The sequence below is a fragment of the Rana temporaria genome, chromosome 2 (assembly GCF_905171775.1).
Source record: "Rana temporaria chromosome 2, aRanTem1.1, whole genome shotgun sequence".
Classification (NCBI taxonomy): Eukaryota; Metazoa; Chordata; class Amphibia; order Anura; family Ranidae; genus Rana; species Rana temporaria.
In genome coordinates, this window is record NC_053490.1 from 279516118 (window position 1) to 279539978 (window position 23861).

A 23861-nucleotide genomic window follows, 5' to 3' on the forward strand; every position below is an offset into this window, starting at 1 on the left:
TGACCTCCCTATAGCTAGAGTGACCCAGCATTTCTTAATTTGTCATGCTACACATCACACAGCTCCCTAGCCACTACAAGTTAAAAATCTAATAGAAGCTCAGATATATGTGTCTGTCCCCTGGGGACCTTATTATCACTGGCGATCCTTTCTCCACCTTATAAAAGCAAATGACTTCATTAACAAGTCCTGTCCAACACTTAATGGCAAGAAAGACATTAGCAAGATACATTAAAGCCGATCTCATAGCTAGTCTGCTAGGCTGATATAAGGCTTTGCAAAAAATACACTAATTAGAGACCATTTCTGGCTGAAAGATGAAGGCTGATGATTATTGGAGAAATACTTTCTGGAGTTTCTAAAATTCCACACAGCAGAAAGTAAATATATATATATATATATATATATATATATATATATATATATATATATATATATATATATATATATATATATATATATATATATATATATATATATATATATATATATTTTTTTTTTACTACATTTTTAAGTAGGCTTTCAGTTAGGCCAGCCTAATAAATGAGAGCTTGCCAACCTAGAGAAAACTATTTTTTTTAACAAGTGCTTTTCTTTTCTGGAATTTAGACTATTGAAACTATTGAGCCCAGGATCCAGAATAACTTTCCCTATAGACACATGAGAATTTGTCTTCATTGACATTGTGTTTTTTTTTACTTCCGGTTCCGGCGCTGCATGTAGGGAGATGCAGAGTCCAGAGGCTCTGCTCAGCCCGCATAAAATCCAGCATACAAAGCCCCGGCATTGCTCCGGATCGGCGCGCTTTCAGCACAACCACCTCCCCCTCGCTGCCGCGAATGGAGCGGTATCTCACCCAGCCGCGGTCACTTTCTGGAGCCGGCGTGAGTGACACTTCCGCCGGAGGACACAGAGTCATCCAATATGGCCGCCGCAGCACGAGCCACCTTGTCCTCACAGCGTGCTCAGCAGATGCCAGTGCATGGATGCCTCACAAGTGGGGACCCGACACATGAGGCTATGGACACCATTGTGGTCAGAAACACAGAGCAGGACAGCACACATGAAAGAATAGCTAAGGCTGTAGCAGCGCTGCTCTCCCCCACCATCACAGCTGCTGTAGAGAGAGCAGTTGCAGAGGGGATCCAGCAGCTGCGGAGAGAGATGGGAGAACACTCCCAGAGATTAACGAATGCAGAACAGCGCATATCCTCGGTAGAGGATGACCAGTACAACATTAATACTACCCTGGAGCGATTCATACAAGATCAGCAGCACTTGCACGATCGGATGGAAGACCTCGAGAATCGCTCCAGGAGGAACAACTTGAGGATCATTGGCCTCCCTGAATCCCACAAGCATGGCTCCTTAGTGGACATTTGTTCTGCTGCCCTCCCTGAGGCTCTAGGCCTCAGCCGCAGATGCATAGTGGAAAGGGCCCACTGGATCGGAGCTCCGACAGATGACCGCAAGCGTCCTAGACCAGTGATAGTGAAATACTTGAACTACGCTGACCGTACGGACATTTTGCAAAGCTTCCGCAAAGTACGTTCGGTGGAAATTAAGGGCCGAAAACTTAAAATTTTCGCAGACTATTCAGCAGAAGTGTCCCGCAAACGTAAGGAATTCCAACCGATTTGTGCTGAGTTGTACGGAAGGGGCATTCGTTTTACGTTAGCATACCCTGCTATTCTTTGCCTGCAAACCCTGAATGGGGAACAACTCACCCTCTGGATAAAGCACACACGCTTTTCTTCAGTCACTTTCAACCAGCCATGCCGTGTCGGACACCTATGCAGATAAGGTGAAGCAGGGCCCAAGGGATCAAAGGAGTCCAAGAAAGGATCCACCTAAACGCCTAAAACCCTCTGCCGCACTCGGCCAGCAGGAGCTCAGTTGAACCTGGTAAAGGACAGAATTTGTAAGTCCAGTGTTATGTCGGCACGCTCCGCCTGTTCACCTTTCCCTCCTAGGTCCCTAGGAACTTATGACACGCATGGGGCCATGGCGAACCCTGAGCCAGTGGGTAGTCGTTCTTGCATCAGGCCAGGAAAGTCTTGTGGGCTTTCTCCCACTCTAGTTCATTTCGTTCATAACTATGGTCATTATATATTGGTTCATAGTGGTTTATGTGCACTTTTTTTTTATTTGTTCCCTCATCTAAGTGAGACACCATGTATTCTCATCGCCAGGCCGTTCCCAGATGGCTCTAAATTGACAGAAATATTTGAGTTTTCTGAACCGGCGCGGCTACTCCATCAGGGGAGCATTGACGCCTGACGCTGTGTTTATTTTCACCTGTTATGTGGACTAGCGTTACGTCCAGCGATGGGATTGCATGCGGAAAAAAGTGAAGTCACAAATTGTTTTTTTCCCTGTTACTAACTTTCTTTTTCTTTTTCCTCCTTCCCCACCTAACACGCCTTTCACCCCTATGAAAGGGCTTTGAATAAGTTACGTTTACGTCGAAAGCATTGACTATTTGCGACGTGATTTCGCGCATTCGCACTGGGATACGTCCACGGGCGGCGCATGCGCCATTCGTAAAAAGCATCAATTACGTGGGGTCATACTAGATTAGCATACAACACGCCAAGCCTACTTTGAATTACGCGGCCTTACGCTGGCAGATTTACGTTACACCGGCGCATATATGGGAGCAAGTTCTTTGTGGATACCCTACGAGCCACTCAGATTTAAGGCGGCGTAGCGCACATGAGATGCGCTACGTCCGCCTAAATATACGCCGTTTTTGTGGATCTGGCCCATTAGATCTATCTATCTATATATAGATATATACCAAGTAAATTAAATTAGCAGATTATTTGAGTGATGCATCAATAAACACTCTATTTAAGACTTCTGTAATACTAGCCATTGAAAAATTATTTAAATCGTTTTTTATACTCTCAAGGCAAAATACTGTATACATGTATACTTTCAATCGTAGTCAGAGAGCATAATTGCACCACAATACATATGTTAGCATGATAGGTGTACATACGTGTTAAAGGAAAGTGCAATCACGTAGTCGGGAGAGACAGTCAGTTTCCAATCACACTCTTTTTGTGGAGGATATGGTTCTGGGTATTGAGGAGAAAGGATAACTCCTGTTGGTCCGGTTAAGTTTCCACCACATGGAGCTGTAAAATACAAGGTAACTTGCTTGATTTGTTTTATCTATTTTTACATTAAGAATTATTTAAACAATTCAACTATAAGAAAGTGTTAAACAGTTCATTAGAAAATATTGCCATATCAATTTAAAGGACAACTGTGTGGGAACAAGAAGCACTGGCACCTAGAGGTGCATGCACCCCTTATCTATTGCAATGGCAAGTTTGAGAAAGACACATGTCCATCATGTTCAACCAAAAAAAAAAGAAAAAATACTAAAATTAAATCAAGGTTACACATCACTCTTACTCTTCATACCTTCCTACTGGTCAGTAAGGGTTGTCTATCATAGTGATATGTACTAAGGTATAAGACAGGGACTCTTGATCTCAGTATATACCATGGTCATTCAAAATCCTTTAATATTAGAATGGTGTTTTAAAAAGAATGCCAAGAATAAAAAAAGCAAAGAGGTAAACGTGGACCAAGGAAGTAAGGGAAATAAATGTACGCCAATCTAAATCTCCAATTGCTTTCCTGGCTAATTTTCTTTAAAAGTAAATCTAAAAGGACTGTCTAATTAACAAAAATATGCTATTTACTGAACAGTAGTTGATTAAAGGATCATTAAAGGTTATTCAATTCCTTGTTTCAAGCGGCATTTATGTAACAACATAATATCACCATATGTTGGGCCTCTGTTTTCCATTCTCCTAACACATTGCACCATTTTTTCTTGCTTGGTTTGGTAACATTAACTTGTATGGTCTCCTTTGAACTAAAATATTGGAGTTGCAAAGATAGCTAGAATGGCTTTATGCCTGTCAAGTTGGCATGGAGGAAAAGTTTACACCCCTGAGGCCTAACCCGTGGCCCTTTCTTACATTCTGTGTAGCCCTCGGGCCCAATTAGTCCGTGTTTTCCTTGCCTAGGTGCTTACTCAGGGACTGTGAAGGAAAATATTCATTAAACCAGTTTCTACTACCAACAATCTGGTTTATTTTGTTTACACTTCTCTGTGCTTTTGTAATGGATCTTGCTGAGAGGAACAACAAATGTGGTACCAGTAACTTTTAAGGGGTCTGTAGGGAACTCTGAATTTTAAAGGGACTATAAAAGCAGTGAGCTGTAGCAGTCTAGAGTAGAGTGTCCCTAGTCAATAACAGTCTACTGAGTCAAGTCCCTACACCTGTAATATTGTATTATTATTGGACATTATAAGTGGCTATTTTGGTGATATCAGGGGCTGCACTTAAGACCCTCTCTATTAAGTACATTGGTGGTGACTAACTGACACCATTAATTTCATAGTTTGTATTGTGCTTAGGGTACCAAGTATTATTATTACTAAAGTATATTATATTATCAGTTTTTCTGGGTGCCATATTTTAATTCTTGTCTGACAAAAGCAAACATTGCAGTAAAACCTATTTAAAAAAGGAAAGTGTATATATAGCAGCAAGTCTAGGCTAAAAAATAACCTTTGTTACAATTAGTTTATCAGCTTAAGTAGCAAGTGATCTTGCCTGTGTTTATTGCAGCAAGAGAAGCATTTCATGTCAAGCAGACAGGAAAATCAATGTGGTGGGCCTGATCTACCAGAGTCAATCAGCGTGTTGAACATTCGTGCTATTGATTTCAGAATATTTGCTTACAATCTTATAACAGAAGCAACATTGAGCCAATAATGGACAAGATTCACTGCTCCAATCTTGGACCTCTTTAGCTTTAAGAAGACATAAGGTTATACATTTTCCTTCACATCACATCTACTTATTGAAACATTTTAATGGCTTGGATACACAAAGTCACTTATCCCAGTTCCCAGAAAATCACACATTAACAGCGGCTGCTAAAGACAATCACTGAGCTTCTCTGTCACTCTGATCTACGACATGCATTCAGGCTGGTCACAGGAAATAAACACGTCAAGTCGTATAACAGTCATGCTAAAACATATGTGTTACTCTAGGGACTTGACAATGGATTTTAATAATCACGGAGAACATAACACTAAATTGGCATGGATATTCACTTCAAATATATACCACTCTGTGCTTAACATAATTGTAATTGAAGAGGCACTTCTTCAGAAATAAAGATGTACACAGCACATATGTCTATTTTCATCATCCCTTAATGCACCATATATGTTAGAAACCAACAGTTTAATTAACCATTGACTGGTTTGTAGGCTTTATAAATGATAACAGAAAGAGACAGCAGACAAGCCATATGTGCAGGCACAAGAGCCTTCTGGAGCTTAGAGACTTATTTATAGATGTGGGTTGAGCAGAGTTGGGTCCCCTACTGTCACATTGTCTGGACACTGCTCAGTTCTAGGTCAGGTGCAGAGCCCTTAGGCCCCGTACACACGGTCGGTTTGGTCCAATGAGAATGAACCGAAGTTCATTTTCATCGGACCAAACCGACCGTGTGTATAGGCTATCGGTCTGGTTTCCTTCGGTCCAAAATTTCCAAACATGCTTCAAAACCGAACCGATGGACCGCTGCCCCATCGGACCAAACCGATGGTTAGTACAGAAAAGCATCGGTTCAAAACCCGCGCATGCTCAGAATTAAGTCGACGCATGCTTGGAAGCATTGAACTTCGTTTTATTCAGCACGTCTTGTTTTTGACGTCACCGCGTTCTGATCCGATCGGATTTTGGACTGATGGTGTGTACACATATCAGGCCGTACCGCCACTTCAGAGGTGAACCGATGAAAACGGTCCGATGGGCCAGTCTCATTGGTTTGGTCCGACCGTGTGTACGGGGCCTTACTGTTCTCCAATACAATATAGAGAGCATTTCCTTCACTTTCTATCTGCTTCCCGGTACTAAGGCAAGCATAATGTTTCACCACTGTCCTCTAAATACCATTTTGACTAGAAGTGAGTGGAAGGGAATGTTCAATGTCTGACCTCAGATTCATGTTAAGGGTATTGCATTAGCTACTCTTCTTCTCCTTCTATCTATCTACCCGTATCTATCTATCTATCTACCCGTATCTATCTATCTATCTACCCGTATCTATCTATCTATCTACCTGTATCTATCTATCTATCTATCTATCTATCTATCTATCTATCTATCTATCTATCTATCTATCTATCTATCTACCCGTATCTATCTATCTATCTATCTATCTATTTATCTATCTTTCTATCTATCTATCTATTATACTAAATATCTAATCTGGATTGATTTATTATACTATCTAATTATATGTTATATATTTATATCTGTGCAGTGATGGGCTGAGGGGCGAAAATTGTACACGTACTAGAGCCCTATGGTGACTTTTTGTTCAAAACTACTAATGGGTTCTTACAGTAAAATATATATATTTTTGCTTTAGATATTTGTCAACTCTTTTAGACAAAGTCTACTGTGTGCAAAAAGCAATTATTTGTTTTTGAATTTCTTGTTTTTAAATGGGTCAATCACTTCTTATTTGCATTTTTTTTTACTATGATTACAATTGAAATGCAACAGCTTTAAATTATGCCACAATCATACTTACTATAATACCGCATACACACGACCGTTTTTAATGTCATGGAAAAAAAAACAATGTTTTTCTCAACGTGATTCTTGTCAAGCCTGCCTTGCATACACACGATCGTGGAAAAAAATGCTCAAGCAAAGCACGGTGATGTACAACACGTACGACGGCACTATAAAGGGGAAGTTCCATTCGAATTGCGCCACCCTTTGGGCTGATTATGCAAAGTTCCCTTCTCATAATTTGCTTCTGAGCATACGCGTTTTTTTCCCCGTCGTTAAAGCCTACACACGACCATTTTCAAGACGAGAAAAACAGCGCTGTGAAAACGTCGAGAAAAATAGAGCAGGTTCTAAATTTTTAATGGCCAATGCTCTGGAGCCTACACACAACCGTTTTTAATGACCAATTTAAAAAATGTCAAAACAGTCGTGTGTACACGGCATTACGTTCTTACATGGTTAAAGCATCACACAACACCATAATAATGAAATAGATGACATGACAATTTAGTGTTGGGCAAACAAGCATGAGTTAGGACCGAACATTTGCCTGTTCGACCGTTTCCCACCCCCTTGTAACTCCAGGGACCAGTGCATGCTGGGCCGTCAACATCATAAGGGGAGGATGGTGCCACCAGGTGACATAGCCAGGTGGCTCTGCCTTATATAAAAAATATCAAATGGCAGAGCCTGCCGTCGGCCGCCAGCCTTCATAGCGGACGGGAGCATTTTATTTTTTTGGTGCGGCGGGCAGTGTGATTGATTTTATTATTAAAAAAAGGAATTGTCAATGAATGTGTGTGTGTTTTTTTTTTTTACTTTTCGAAACTTTTTTGGTGAATGGGTAGGGGTACTATGTACCTGATACTCAAACACATGGAGGGGGCCTCGATCTGGGGGTCCCCTCGTTAAAGGGGGCTTGCAGATTCCGATAAGCCCCCCACCTTTAGACCCCCACAACCACCGGCCACGATTGTAGGGGTGAGAACCTTGTCCCCTTCAACATGGGGACAAGGAGCTTTGGGGCGGGGGCCCAAAAGCACCCACCCCCCATGTTGAGGGCATGTGGTCTGGTGTGGTTCAGGAGGGGTGAGTGCTTGCTTGTCCCCATTCTTTACTGACCTGCCAGGCTGCATGACCGGATAAGGGTCTGGTATAGATTTTGGGGGGACCCCACATTTTTTTTTCAATAGCCGAGTGCTGGCAATTGCAACCTTTTTAAATGGGTTTTGACTTGTTTTTTTTTTCTTTAGAAATGTCACTTTTGCTGCAGCATGTTCTATTAATTTTTATCATAAATAACATCACTGCTCGTAAAAAAAAACTATAGTTAAAAAAAAAATACATCGATACATGTCCCCCAGGGCAGTACCCAGACCCCAGTCCCCTTTTATAGCTCATTACTTGCATTCAAAATTAGCACTTTTGATTTTTCCTTTTCAGCTCCTATAGACTACAATGGGGTTCGCCGTTAGGGTTAGACCTTTTTCCCTGATCAGAGGGGTGTTTGGCCCATCTTTACTTTGAATAGGTATCTTTCATGCAAATGTCTGTAAGAACAACATTTAGCTCAAACCTCCCCCCCCCTCACACGCGCACACACACACACACACACACACACACACACACAAGAACCACCTGCTTTACATAGGACATTATTTCCTGGTCTTTACCAAGTTCATAGTGCTGTGACAATGAGTTAACAAGATGTTAGGGATGTCTGTATTGCTACTGATGATAAAATGTTAACAATATTTATACAAAAACAGTCACCTCTTTGATAGTGCTGCCTATCAATGCATGCCTGCTATGCATAACAATACATTTAACACTGCTGACAGATGAAGTGAATCTGAAGAAAAAACATCAATATAGAGATATTGGAGCAGCTACTTATAAATTGCTGTATAATTCTCCTTTAAGGGAGCATGGCAGGGGGTGTGTCCTATGCCCACATACTTTTGATAATCGGTGTCCCTCATTCCCATCTTAAAAAGTTGAGAGGTATGGTTCATCCAGTACTGAGATATTTATAGATCCCTACCAGGCACAAGTCTGAGCCTGCTGACCCGACTTTTCTCTATTACAATTACAGAAATACAGTCTGGTCACCCTAACCCAGTGATTAAGCAGTGAAAGAACAGCAGTAGGCAGATAAATCATCATTGTTTCATTTTCTATCTTTACTTCAGTAAAGCAGTGTCTCCGGACTGCTATGCAGAGAACGACAAATGGTTGATATCAAGAAAAATTCACGTATTTACACTAGTAATTTAAACATACATTTAGTAATTTTTAGGTAATATATAATTGAACTAATTGGTGTGTTTTACATTTCTGCCTAGAGTTCAGCTTCAAGTCTTATCCTGCATACTTGCTCCAGGTCAGTAATTAACTGCAGCTTCCACATTTCTATACCCAACAGGCTTCCTTTAAGGTAAATAATATAAAATACTTAAGAACATTTATCAAGAAATTGCCAGTCTCTGTAACACTGCATGCTGCCTGATATCTACCATTGCAGCATGAACACATTATCAGTGTAAGAAATAATGTCCAGGTCAGAAATAATCTTTTGCTTTATACAAAAACAAACAATCTGCATCAAAATAAACATTTCTTGCAGTTCATTTTTAGCAAATATAAGCCTATTCAATCATAATAATGAAGAATACTAGTTCTAAAGGCAGAACTTTTTTTACTTTAATGCATTTGTAGCACTACCCCCGGAGGAGCTGCTGGTTATTTTGGGTGGCACATTTACCTCATGGCTCCCCCGAATTCCGAGGGGTGAATGATGCGTATTGCATTTGGTAGAAGTAAAAGGAATGTCCACAACAGGTGCTCTTTGCTGTGCTCTTTATTACCCAGCCGGGTAAAAACAATAAACTTGTGGTGAGGAAAGTAAAGTTGAAGAAGAAAGGAGAGCAGCAGATTCAGGCGTGATAATAGGGAAACATTCCTGCTCCCAAGCGTAACACTTCTCTGCGCCACTCCTGCCTGAGTGGGTTTAGTGTACCTGGACAGGCCTCTCTCACTGACCTGGTAGCTAGAGTATCACTCGAACATTTGTAGGATAAAGACCCTGCCACAGACCCTCCTTGGTGAACTTGAACTTGAGGAAAAGTCTCTGCCACAAACCCTCCTTGGTGAACGTCAGAGAGACACCTCTGCCATAGGCCCTCTCTGAATTGTAGTTACGGAGGCAATCCTCCTTAGATGAATTACGCCTGGATCTCCTTCAACTTGTCTCGCAGGTGAGCAATCCTTCAGTGTCCGGCTACCTTGATCCCCGGTGGTTTGTCAAGGCCCTTTTGGATTGCCAGCCTCTCAATGGCGCTCCTCAGACGGACTCCCCACCAAACAGCTATACAGCTTGGGATACTCAAAAATGGGAACCCAGTCGCTCACTGGGTTCCTGTCGCTGTTCAGATGCTCCGGGCCAACGTGGTCCCGGAACCAGGAACACCGCGTGGCACGCACGCCCCGGTAGGCCATAACGCCGGGCGCCGTGATATGGTCACCCTAAAGGTGGGTGCCACACTCGAAGAAGAAGACCCAGAACCATTGGCATCTGCCCCATAAATTCCCCTTCCCAGCATGCACAGTGAGGTCAAACCCTCCTGATTGGCTGCTGGGAAAGAGCACCCAAACCTTGACTCCACTGCTGCCACTTGCAGCACCGAGGTTGGAAGAACACCCCAATGCAACAGAATAGCTTACAGCACAGCCAAGCTAAGACAGAGACCCTGTTTTGTACTTAACCATTTGGATCAGAGTTTAACTACACTCTGCTCTCCCTCTGAATTTAGATAGCACCGGTACCTAAAGTAACCAGGCATTACACATTCTATTCTTCCAAAGCCTGGACCAGGTCTGTGACATCAGCCGACAGTGGGCTTCAGCCGCTGTCTGCTGAAAACAGGTCACAGGATTGCAGAACGAACTGCACTCCTGTGATCCACAAGAGAAGTACAGCCAAATGAGCTTTGGCAGTACTTCTCCTTTAAAGTAAGTAAGCTATTTCTTCAGCACAGTAACCCTTTTCAGTGTTAATAAGCCAAACTAGTACAATGTGAATTCTGAGTAGTTGCAATGAGTTATTTCACTTAAGACAAATATTAATAAGTAATATGCAAGTGTTAAAGAGTAATATACAGGTGCTATTCTTCTTGGTAAAGAATAAGAGCATATATCAAAGTTATTTTAAATGTTTTTGTTAAATCATTCTTTCTTACCAAGGCACATAGGAGGGTTAGGGTTCCAGTAGAACCTGTCAGCAATCTGCACACAATTAATCTTAGGTTCCCCTTCTAAAAGATAGCCTGGATCACATTGGAATACAATGGAGTCACCAGCATCACGACTGTCTCCGCTTCGACTGCCATTTTGAGGTATTCCTGGGTCATTGCAGGAAGTAGCTGTGGTTACTGTAGAAATAAAGAAAAAGAAAAACAATATATCACATAACCTTCGCCATTCTAATACATAACATTTGCATTTATGTTTGTTTCTGCCCTTATAAAGAGCAAGGATGTATTCAAATTACAGTTAACTGTTTGGAAAACCACTACATTTAATTTCTATCAATACAAGTCCATATCAACAATTTAATAAAAATATAATGTCTAGTGGTCAAAAGTACTCTCTTGTTTCTGAGTGGTTGACCAAGGGCAAATCAGGAGCTACAGAAGCTGCATTCTTGATCTGGGTCAGCGACTTAGAAATGATTGAAGTCAGGGACAACTACTAACCTGCTTTCCAAAAGGATTTTAAGAATGAAAGCCTACATATTTTTTCCAGATTTCCTGTTAGAATAAGTGTGGTAAATGATAAATGGCTACCATTTGTGCAGATGTACAGCAGACCTGTTTTACTTTAGACCCCTTTTACACTGAAGCATTTTTACAGCGTTTTAGCGTTAAAAATAGCGCTATTAAAACGCTCATAAAACGCTCTCCATGCATCTCAATGGACCCTTTCACACTGAGTCCTGCAAGCATCATCTTTGGAGCAGCTTTTAGGCGGTGAAAAAAACGCTCTAAAAACGCCCCTCTCCATTGAAATTAATTGAAAGCACTTTAAAAACGCCTTGCCCTTTCACACTGAGGCGTTGCACTGGCGGGGCGTTGAGAAAAGTCCTGCAAGCAGCATCTTTGGAGCAGCTTTTGGGCGCTGAAAAAAATGCTCCAAAAACGCCCCTCTCCATTGAAATGAATTGAAAGCGCTGTAAAAACGTCTCTAGCCCTTTCACACTGAGGCACGTTAAAACGTTAGGGTCTTAGCGGTGCTATACCAGCGTTTTTCGGGCGCTGGCAGTGTGAAAGGGCTCTGAAAGCACTTGGGCATTCACATTGGGATTTCAGATGAGGCTTCGCTCGAATAATGCTTGAATAACGCTTGAATAACGCTCGAAAAACGCACCCGTGTGAAAGGGGCCTTAAAGTACTCACCTGTTCCGAGTTGTTTATCATTTAACACAAATTGTCTTTCTGAAAGTAGAGGTTAATATGTCCCTAAGCAATTTACTAGCAGAAATGTATTCCAAATTATTATATAATGGCTGCTGCAATTTAACTCTATGTGGCAACTACTGAAAAAAAAGATACATGTGCCAGCTCTGCAGAGAGATGGACTTGGGAGGCATGAAAGTTCTGCAGGGGCAGTCTTGAAAGTTAAAAGTCTTTGGGATGAGCCATTTACAAATACAGGTCATTCTCAAAAAATTAGCATATTGTGATAAAGTTCATTATTTTCTGTAATGTACTGATAAACATTAGACTTTCATATATTTTAGATTCATTACACACAACTGAAGTAGTTTAAGCCTTTTATTGTTTTAATATTGATGATTTTGGCATACAGCTCATGAAAACCCCAAATTCCTATCTCATAAAATTACCGTATTTTCCGGCGTATAAGACGACTTTCTGGATGCAAAAAAATGCATCCAAAGTCGGGGGTCGTCTTATACGCCGGATACAGTCTCAGTACTCACTTTTTTTCCCCAGCGCTGACAGTGTCCCATGCTGCGATCGCGATCGTGAATGATTTCAAAGCCGCGCCTTCACTGCAGAGTGTTCTGTGATAGGATGAACAAAAATCTTCCCAGCAACGCCTCTGTTCTTTGTTCCTCCTATCACAGATGCCTTCTCATCCTCGGACGAGATGAGAAGACGTCCGTGATAGGCGGGAAACATAACAGAGGCGCTGCTGGGAAGATTTTTGTTCATCCTATCACAGAACACTCTGCAGTGAAGGCGCGGCTTTGAAATCATTCACGATCGCGATCGCAGCATGGGACACTGTCAGCGCTGGGGAAAAAAAGTGAGTGTTATTGCACTGGGGGGGGGGGGGGGGAAAAAAGTTCAGGCACAGTGGGGGCAAGTGATGGCAATGTGGGGGCATGTAGTGGCACAATGGCAATGTGCGGGCATGTAATGGCACAATGGCAATGTGAGGGGCAAGTGATGACAATGTGGGGGCATGTAATGGCACAATGGCAATGTGGGGGCATGTAATGGCACAATGGCAATGTGAGGGGCAAGTGATGGCAATGTGGGGGCATGTAATGGCACAATGGCAATGTGGGGGCATGTAATGGCACAATGGCAATGTGGGGGCATGTAATGGCACAGTGGCACAGTCTGGGCATGTAATGTAATGGCACAGTCTGGGCATGTAATGTAATGGCACAGTGAGTAATGTAATGGCACAGTCTGGGCATGTAATGTAATGGCACAGTGAGTAATGTAATGGCACAGTCTGGGCATGTAATGTAATGGCACAGTGAGGAATGTAATGTAATGGCACAGTGAGATTTGAAAAAGCCTGTTTCTGTCAGCGGTTCTGGCTCCCCCTCAGCTTCCAGAAAGACAGTAAGAAGGGGGTAGTCTTATACAGTGAGTATATCCCAAAACCAACATTTTTCCTGGAAAATTAGGGGGTCGTCTTATACGCCGGGTCGTCTTATACGCCGGAAAATACGGTAGCATATCATGAAAAGGTTCTCTAAACGAGCTCTTAACCTAATCATCTGAATCAACTAATTAACTCTAAACACCTGCAAAAGATTCCTGAGGCTTTTAAAAACTCCCAGCCTGGTTCATTACTCCAAACCGCAATCATGGGTAAGACTGCTGACCTGACTGCTGTCCAGAAGGCCATCATTGACACCCTCAAGCAAGAGGGAAAGACACAGAAAGAAATTTCTGAACGAATAGGCTGTTCCCAGAGTGCTGTATCAAGGCACCTCAGTGGGAAGTCTGTGGGAAGGAAAAAGTGTGGCAGAAAACGCTGCACAACGAGAAGAGGTGACCGGACCCTGAGGAAGATTGTGGAGAAGGACCGATTCCAGACCTTGGGGGACCTGCGGAAGCAGTGGACTGAGTCTGGAGTAGAAACATCCAGAGCCACCGTGTACAGGCGTGTGCAAGAAATGGGCTACAGGTGCCGTATTCCCCAGGTCAAGCCACTTTTGAACCAGAAACAGCGGCAGAAGTGCCTGACCTGGGCTACAGAGAAGCAACACTGGACTGTTGCTCAGTGGTCCAAAGTACTTTTTTCGGATGAAAGCAAATTTTGCATGTCATTCGGTAATCAAGGTGCCAGAGTCTAAAGGAAGACTGGGGAGAGGGAAATGCCAAAATGCCTGAAGTCCAGTGTCAAGTACCCACAGTCAGTGATGGTCTGGGGTGCCATGTCAGCTGCTGGTGTTGGTCCACTGTGTTTTATCAAGGCCAGGGTGAATGCAGCTAGCTATCAGGAGATTTTGGAGCACTTCATGCTTCCATCTGCTGAAAAGCTTTATGGAGATGAAGATTTCATTTTTCAGCACGACCTGGCACCTGCTCACAGTGCCAAAACCACTGGTAAATGGTTTACTGACCATGGTATTACTGTGCTCAATTGGCCTGCCAACTCTCCTGACCTGAACCCCATAGAGAATCTGTGGGATATTGGGAAGAGAAAGTTGAGAGACGCAAGACCCAACACTCTGGATGAGCTTAAGGCCGCTATCGAAGCATCCTGAGCCTCCATAACACCTCAGCAGTGCCACAGACTGATTGCCTCCATGCCACGCCGCATTGAAGCAGTCATTTCTGCAAAAGGATTCCCGACCAAGTATTGAGTGCATAACTGAACATAATTATTTGAAGGTTGACTTTTTTTTTTATTAAAAACACTTTTCTTTTATTGGTCGGATGAAATATGCTAATTTTTTGAGATAGGAATTTGGGGTTTTCATGAGCTGTATGCCAAAATCATCAATATTAAAACAATAAAAGGCTTGAACTACTTCAGTTGTGTGTAATGAATCTAAAATATATGAAAGTCTAATGTTTATCAGTACATTACAGAAAATAATGAACTTTATCACAATATGCTAATTTTTTGAGAATGACCTGTAGGTGTAAAGGAACTAAACATACATATCCTGGATTATTTTCCCTTTGGTCAGATTTTTTCTTGGGTAGTGCCTGGAAGACTGCACAGAGGTGACTTATGTGTTGTAAGTGCCACATGGTCCTCTATAGAGAACATTTTTGTGCTACAGAATCTTTAAGATTTATGAAGCTTTGGTGCTGCTTGATACAACACAGTGCTGCCATATCCTCAGATACTTGTTCATCTCTTTATGAGCAAGTGTCATAGACTGTATTACATGAACAAATAATATATTAGCTAGATCCAGAATCAAATGCAAACACATGCTTTACAGGGGTGTTTGGTGGACCAAGGAAACTGGCTGAGAAGAGGATTTTTTAGAATATAGTGTCTTAAAACTGGAGTTTATTATATTTTTGTGGCTACAACACCAAACTCATTAGCTATGTAACTGTGTATCCCATATACTGCAGGCTACTACTTTTTGCAAAAATCCCCCTTTCGTGCTGCCTTTAGAGCCACCAGATATTGCCATGAGTGGCTATAATGCGATGCTATATGGGTTAACATCAGCGGCTGCTAGTGTTAAGAGTTGCACCACTCTGCCATTTAGAGAGCTCATACTACTATTTTCCTACAATGCAACACGCTCTGTGAATAGGCATTGAAGATTTGGAGATCCAGTCATTCATCAGCTCCTTCATTCACAGAATGCAATACATTGTGACAAAATAGTAATATGAGTTGGATTTTTATCTGCAGTCTGGATTGATGTCAGCATGCCATTTGATACTGAAATAGCTGAGAGGAAAGATCATTCCTACCCACCAATCGGACTGTATCATTTTTATTAATTTTTTAAGAGTTAAAGACCAAACCAGTGTCCATCACAGTCTCATTCTTGCATTGTTGCAATCTTCTTCTCTCAACAGAAGCCAAAGTCTGCCAATATGCAGCTAGGGCTAAAGCCCGCTCCCCTTCCATGTTGTTAAAGAAAAAATATAGAGTACACAAAGATAATGGTTAAGTTCCATTTATTATTCTGTGTGATATTTTATTTCTGGTTGTGTGTTTCCCTATTTCTTATCTATTTTATGATTTTATTGTAACTTTAGATGTATCTGCTGAACCCTTAACTATTTTTACCTCCCCTTGTATTTAAAAACGCTGAAATGTGAGTGATAGAATTTACTTTAAGGTATTTGCATGTAAATGTAATGCTGTAATATGGAAACCAATTTGTTCTTTCCTCTAAGCAATTCAGTGAAAACCTGCACCTACTGTCTATTGTTACAGTAAGTGTTTTAAATCAGCATGTGCAAGAGGCTAAAAAACTAAAACACATTTATGTCAATGGGAACTAAAAATAAAACCGGCTTATTGAATTTAAGAACGCAGTGCTAACACCTAAACATGTTTCAAAAGTGTAAAGGGCAGTGTGGCTGCTCAAAGCAACTAACTGACTTTGATTTATAATTCTTAAAGTAGAAACCTACGTATCTCTTAATTGCTCTGAGCAAAAAAAGAAATATATGTATATATTTTCTGCTACTTCCTCAAAGCCCCATTGAATCAAAGTCACTTGCAGTTTAGACATAACTTTATGAAAAAGGCGATTTATGTCTGCATTCATTACCTTCTTTGGTGAATGCATACACAAATTCTCCAGGGTCCCTGAGCCATTTCTATTTACTTGGGAGAATACTCTGCACTTTGTGTCTATGAAATGTAATGTTCATGTAGTTGATTTAATGTATAAATTGAAGGAGCAAAGTACATGACCTGTGTGGCCCTAAGCACACTTGTAAACCACCCTGCTAAAATCATGCATTTTCCCCTGAGAACTGCAGCAAATACATTCACTGTATATTCATTATAAGCATTTCTATTACTTTCCACTCACACTTGAAGCCAAACCTAAACCAAAGCTTCTTTTTTTTCTTTTTTGTTATTACATTTTGGATACAGTTATATTGTTTTCTCATCTGGTGCAGAGGGTCTCTTTCAGAGGTCTCTCTGGAAAATAAGGGCTTATGTTTGGCTCTTATCTCAGGAAGACTTTAGGTGTATAAAGGAAAACATCAACATTTGATGTGTAAGGCCCCGTACTCACGACCAAACATGTCTGCTGAAACTGGTCCGCAGGCCAGTTTCAGCAGACATGTTTGGTCGTGTGTGGGCGCGAGCGGGCCGAATTCCAGCAAACATTTGCCCGCCGGGCCTTTTCCCAGCGGACAAATATTCCTGGACTTGTTTTAAAACAGTCCGCTGGAATCCTGCCCGCTCGGACATGTACGGTCGTCAGTACAGACCTACCGTACATGTCCAGGCGCCCGCCGTCCCTCGCATGCGTCGAATGACTTCGACGCATGCGTGGAAGCATTTTAAAGGCGGGCCGCCCACGTCGCTGCGTCATTTTTGCGGCGACACCGCGTCATCGACGCGGCGACACCGCAGACACGCCCCGCGTATTGTTTACGCGCGGACTTCTGTACGATGGTGTGTACAACCATCGTACAGAAGCCCTCTGGCAGACATGTATGGTGAAAACTGTCCGACGGACCGCTTTCACCATACATGTTTGTCCGTGTGTACCCGGCCTTAGATGTATAAACAGAGATACAACATATTGTTCCAAGAGGCCCCCTCCATTAGGGCTAAAAGAGCAACTCAAATAAAATAATTCATCATTGGCTTGTACATGGGGATATAAAAAAATATGTGCACATTCTAACAAATTAAGTAAGTAAACTATATGACAGTAAATATCTGTATAAAAAAACATTATATCACACATCCACTATATTATGACATCATTTTCCCTCCCCACCCCACCAAATCCAATGTAATCACTGAAAAAAAGACAAGATCTTCTCTGATGAGGCAGCTCATAATTTTTGACCTGGTACACTGAATCTGGAGCTAAAACATCATATGATAATGATATAAGTTTCTATACTTTCCCTGAGCAAAGCAAGACAGAAAAAGTTACAACAGCTAATAGACAGTATATGGTCTCAGAAAGAACAGGGAAATGTTATGTACCTTATCCTCTACCTCAAACAGTCACCAGAAAGATACATATCAAAGATGTACTATACAGAATGTTTCTACTCTTGAAGTTAACCTCCCGTCAATAAAGAAGCTCACCAGGCAAGGAAATGTATATTAGTCGGATACAAAGTGTCAAAAACATATAAATTTGCCTTCAGATACCAATAAGGCTAGGGTGCTCAACCTGTGGCCCTCCAGATGTTGCCAAACTACAATTCCCACCATGCCTCAGACTTTGGGAGTCAAGCTTGTTGTAACTATCAACTTTGCCTCATGGGACTTGTAGTTCTGCAGCAGCTGGAGGACCACAGGTTGAGCACCCATGCAGTAACAATCAGCAGATGTGTAATTATTAATGGAATGGTTATGTGTCAAAAGCCTGAAGAAGTGACACAACACCAACTGAACAACAATCTGAGCAAGAACCCCCGCTGAAGGAAAAGAAACAGAACATCACTGACATTGAAATTGGCATCAGTAATGTATCCTTTAAAAAAAGCATCCTAACCACATTTAACTCCAGACAGAAAATCCGAGAGAACCAATAACGGCATCACAGCTAGATGCTTGTCAATGTATGATTTTACAGTACCACAGCCTAAGCCAGTGTCATGGGGAAAAATGCAAAAGCTTCCTGTTTATGGGGGATATAAACATGGATTAAAGCTGTAGATGAAGACATGACATCCCCCAACCAGCTCTAAGCTTGGGAACTTGCAGAATTAACTCAAGGCAAACATGGAATTGGAAATAAATGGGTTTCCAAAGCCAGTGTAAAGAACTCTGAAAGAAAATGTAACTTTTATAAGACGTAGTTGATGAATGAGGTTAGCATACATACATACAGTGATGAAAATAAGTATTTGAACACCCTGCTATTTTGCAAGTTCTCCCACTTGGAAATAATGGAGGGGTCTGAAATTGTTATCGTAGGTGCATGTCCACTGTGAGAGACATAATCAAAAAAAAAAATCCAGAAATCACAATGTATGATTTTTTTAAACTATTTATTTGTATGATACAGCTGCAAATAAGTATTTGAACACCTGAGAAAAACAATGTTAATATTTGGTACAGTAGCCTTTGTTTGCAATTACAGAGGTCAAACGTTTCTTGTAGTTTTTCACCAGGTTTGCACACACTGGAGGAGGGATTTTGGCCCACTCCTCCACACAGATCTTCTCTAGATCAGTCAGGTTTCTGGGCTGTCGCTGAGAAACACAGAGTTTGAGCTCCCTCCAAAGATTCTCTATTGGGTTTAGGTCTGGAGACTGGCTAGGCCACGCCAGAACCTTGATATGCTTCTTACAGAGCCACTCCTTGGTTATCCTGGCTGTGTGCTTCGGGTCATTGTCATGTTGGAAGACCCAGCCTCGACCCATCTTCAAAGCTCTAACTGAGGGAAGGAGGTTGTTGCCCAAAATCTCGCAATACATGGCCCCGGTCATCCTCTCCTTAATACAGTGCAGTCGCCCTGTCCCATGTGCAGAAAAACACCCCCAAAGCATGATGCTACCACCCCCATGCTTCACAGTAGGGGTGGTGTTCTTGGGATGGTACTCATCATTCTTCTTCCTCCAAACACGGTTAGTGGAATTATGACCAAAAAGTTCTATTTTGGTCTCATCTGACCACATGACTTTCTCCCATGACTCCTCTGGATCATCCAAATGGTCATTGGCAAACTTAAGACGGGCCTTGACATGTGCTGGTTTAAGCAGGGGAGCCTTCCGTGCCATGCATGATTTCAAACCATGACGTCTTTGTGCATTACCAACAGTAACCTTGGAAAGGTGGTCCCAGCTCTTTTCAGGTCATTGAACAGCTCCTCCCGTGTAGTCCTGGGCTGATTTCTCACCTTTCTTAGGATCATTGAGACCCCACGAGGTGAGATTTTGCATGGAGCCCCAGTCCGAGGAAGATTGACAGTCATGTTTAGCTTCTTCCATTTTCTAATGATTGCTCCAACAGTGGACCTTTTTTCACCAAGCTGCTTGGCAATTTCCCCGTAGCCCTTTCCAGCCTTGTGGAGGTGTACAATTTTGTCTCTAGTGTCTTTGGACAGCTCTTTGGTCTTGGCCATGTTAGTAGTTGGATTCTTACTGATTGTATGGGGTGGACAGGTGTCTTTATGCAGCTAATGACCTCAAACAGGTGCATCTAATTTAGGATAATAAATGGAGTGGAGATGGACATTTTAAAGGCAGACTAACAGGTCTTTGAGGGTCAGAATTCTAGCTGATAGACAGGTGTTCAAATACTTATTTGCAGCTGTATCATACAAATAAATAGTTAAAAAATCATAAATTGTGATTTCTGGAATTTTTTTTTGATTATGTCTCTCAGAGTGGACATGCACCTACGATGACAATTTCAGACCCCTCCATGATTTCCAAGTGGGAGAACTTGCAAAATAGCAGGGTGTTCAAATACTTATTTTCCTCACTGTAGTTACAACAACCATTCTCATACTGTGATTAGTAGTTCTACCACTAGGTGGTAGTATTATGTTTAATGTTTGTATAATAACTTGTTAGCTACATGCAATTTCCTGTCTTTGTGTCCCTCTTGTTTCCAAGGAAACAAGAAGGGCTCAGCCATGTATCCAGCACCACCTTGAGGCCCCTATCACACCGGGAAGTGCGGTGGCGGTAAAGCGCCACTATTTTTAGTGCGCTATACCGTCGGAATTGCTGCGGAATTGCGGTTGTATTCGGCCGCTAGCGGTATGGTTTAACCACTTGCCGACCGCGCTATAGCAAAAATACTGCTACAGCGCGGTCGAGTTACTGTGACAGGACGTCCCTGGGACGTCCTCGTGCACTTCCGCGTTTGCGCGTCCCCTGGGGCGCGCTTGCGGAAGTGTCCGTGCTCGCCGGGTCTAGAAGACCTGGCGCATCACGGATCACAGTAAATTGCCGCGAATCGCGGCTGTTTACCACGTGATCGCTCCGTCAAATGACGGAGCGATCACTTGTAAACAAACCGGCTTCATTTGATGACGCCGGTTCCTCCCTCTCCTCTCTGTACCTTTCGGTACAGTGCGAGAGGAGAGGAGAGGGGGGGGGAGCGCGGGGTGTCAGCAGTGCTGTGGCTGGATCTGTGACAACTGCAGTCATAGATCCAGCCATCCCTCCCAGCTCAGCTATTCCTGCGCAATACTCTGTGATTGTGATTTTTTCCATGTAGGAGAGAAATGTCAGAATTGGCCTGGGTGCTCCAGAACGCCTGATGGCGCTCCCTGCATGTTGGGCCTCTGTATGTGGCCACGCCGTGTAAAAGTTGCACACATGGGGTATCGCCATACTCGGGAGGAATAGCAGAATGTGTTTTGGGGTGTCATTCGTGGTATGCATATGCTGTGTGTGAGAAATAACCTGCGAATATGACAGAAACAAGTTTTTTTTTTTTTACAGAATTTTCGGTCGTTTTTCTTTTATAGCGCAAAAAATAAAAAACCCAGAGGTGATCTAATACCACCAAAAGAAAGCTCTATTTGTGTGAAAAAAAGGACAAAAATTTCAAATGGGTACAATGTTGTATGACGGAGTAATTGTCATTCAAATTGTGAGAGCACCGAAAGCTGAAAATTGGTCTGGTCAGGAAGGGGGTTTAAGTGCCCAGTGGTCAAGAGGTTAAACCCCCCATAGTGGCCAGAAAAGGGTTAATACCGCCCACAATGCGCCTCTGCATTGTTTTCAATGGGAAGGAGCGGTGGAGGAGGGGTAAATACACTGATCCTCTCACCGCTCCAAAGATTCTGCTGGCAGGACTTTTGGAGTGGTCCTGCCAGCCCAGCGCCGCGGCTTTCACATTGAGACTGCAGGGCAGGAGTTTTTCAGGCAGTATTTAAGTGCTATTTCTAGCGCTAAACCGCCTGAAAAACTCAGTGTGAAAGGGGCTGACTGGTTTGTCTTGAGTCTTATCTGCAACATTGACCCAAAACAAAAAAGCTAATTTTGCATGCTTGTTTTGCATTTGTATCTTTGAAGGTAATGAAGCCATAGACAGCCAATATTAAAGCAAAAGATAGCAATTATTGAAGCCAGATTCAGCAAGGGCTGAAGCTAAAGACAGCAATTATTGAACCTAAAGACAGCGATTATTAAGGCCAGAGACAGCAAGTATTGAAGATAAAAGACAGCAATTTTAGAAGCTAGAGATAACGATTATTGAGGCCAGAGATATCAAGTATTGGACCTAAAGACAGCAATTATTGCGGATAAAGACGGTGATTATTAAGGCCAGAGACAGCAAGTACTGAAACTAAAGACAGCAATTATTGAAGCCAGAGACAACTAGTTAACTGACATTTTCAAAAACATGTCAACAATGACAGACTCTATATTTTTTTGTTAAGTACATTTTCCCTTTAAAGCTACCAGGAGTTGGCTGGCCATACACTACGTGTGTAAAAAATTAACAAATTCCTCCATCCAAGCTAAACAGCATGGATAGAAATATTTCCAGCTGCAACTATTGTATTCGAACAGCAGGCTCAAGTGGCTGTCACAACACCTATATAGTGCTTACCCCCAGAGGAGTCACTTGGTATGACAGGTTTCCTGTTCTTTACCCCAACTGTGTGAACTGCTTCGTCCCCTCTTAAGTAATGACATGCTGCAAAGCTCTATTTGAGCTCAAATAAAAATATGCTACTCACAACTATATGAGAAAACAGCTAAAATAATCTATTTGCATGCAGTAAACTGACATAGTCACTAGGTTATACTATAGCATAGCAGGTAGTCTAAATCAGTGGTTTTCAACCTCAGTCCTTACGTACTCCCAACGGGCCATGTTTTGGGGACTTCCCTTAGATAAAATAGCTCTTCTCAATACCATTTCAGTGATATTGATTTAGAGCAGCTGTGCAAAGTAAAGGAAAACCTGAAAACATGGACTGATGGGGGTACTTGAGGACTGAAGTTGAGAACCACTGGTCTAAAACACCATGGTACTAAAGCAAGGTTAAAGTGTTTCTAAAAGCAGAAGTTTTTTTTAGCTTAATGCATTATTTTCAACCTTCCGCAAGGGCCCCCCCCCCCCCCCCAAACATTTACCTGAGCCCAAACTCTATCCAGCTATAACTCTCTTCAGTGGACAGAGAGGCAGCTCGGGAACAGACAAGCATGAGTGCTCCCATAGCAAGCAGCCAACGCGTCGGGAAGGACTGCTGATGCCACTGTTACTGCCTCTTTTATTATAAGCGATTTTTTATCATCAGAAATGTGAGTTTTATTCCTTAATTTTAATAAATATCTGTGAGTTACTTTACGGAATCACGCTATGTGCTCTCCTTTTTCTTATTTTTTCCACAAATATTGATTTATATCCGCTTGGGCTCAATAACCCATAACATCATTGGAGGTCCATTACTTTGAATATACTGGTTCCCTGGAGTTCATGTCTGTAGAGATAGTCTCCTTTTGGTCCAATACAATTTAAGCCTGATTGACTCACTAATGCCTTGTACACACTATAGGAATTTCTGATGAAAAAAGTCTGATGGAATTTTTTCATCAGAAATTCCTATTGTGTGTGGGCCACATAGGATTTTTTTCCATCTGAGTTTGGAAATAGAACATGTTTTATTTTTTTCTGATGGAATAAAATCCTATGGGAAATTCCTATTGTCTGTGTGGAACTCCAACAGAGAATGCTCAGAATCAAGTCAACGCATGCTCGGAAGCATTGAACATTTTTCTCGGCTCATCGTAGTATTTTACGTCACTGCGTTTTGAACGGTCGGAATTTAATCTGGCAGTGTATATGCAAGACTGATGGAAG

The 23861-nt window shown here is 42.1% G+C and overlaps 1 protein-coding gene across 1 annotated transcript in view; it reads right to left on the minus strand.

The window, feature by feature from the left end:
• CSMD2 (CUB and Sushi multiple domains 2) overlaps positions 1 to 23861 on the minus strand; it is a 1186454-nt gene that overhangs the window by 161628 nt on the left and 1000965 nt on the right. The window contains exons 27-28 of the mRNA XM_040337101.1: positions 10868 to 11059; positions 3005 to 3143 (exon numbers count right to left, since the gene is read on the minus strand). Coding sequence (XP_040193035.1) covers positions 3005 to 3143; positions 10868 to 11059 — 331 coding nt within the window. The remainder of the gene's footprint in view (positions 1 to 3004; positions 3144 to 10867; positions 11060 to 23861) is intronic.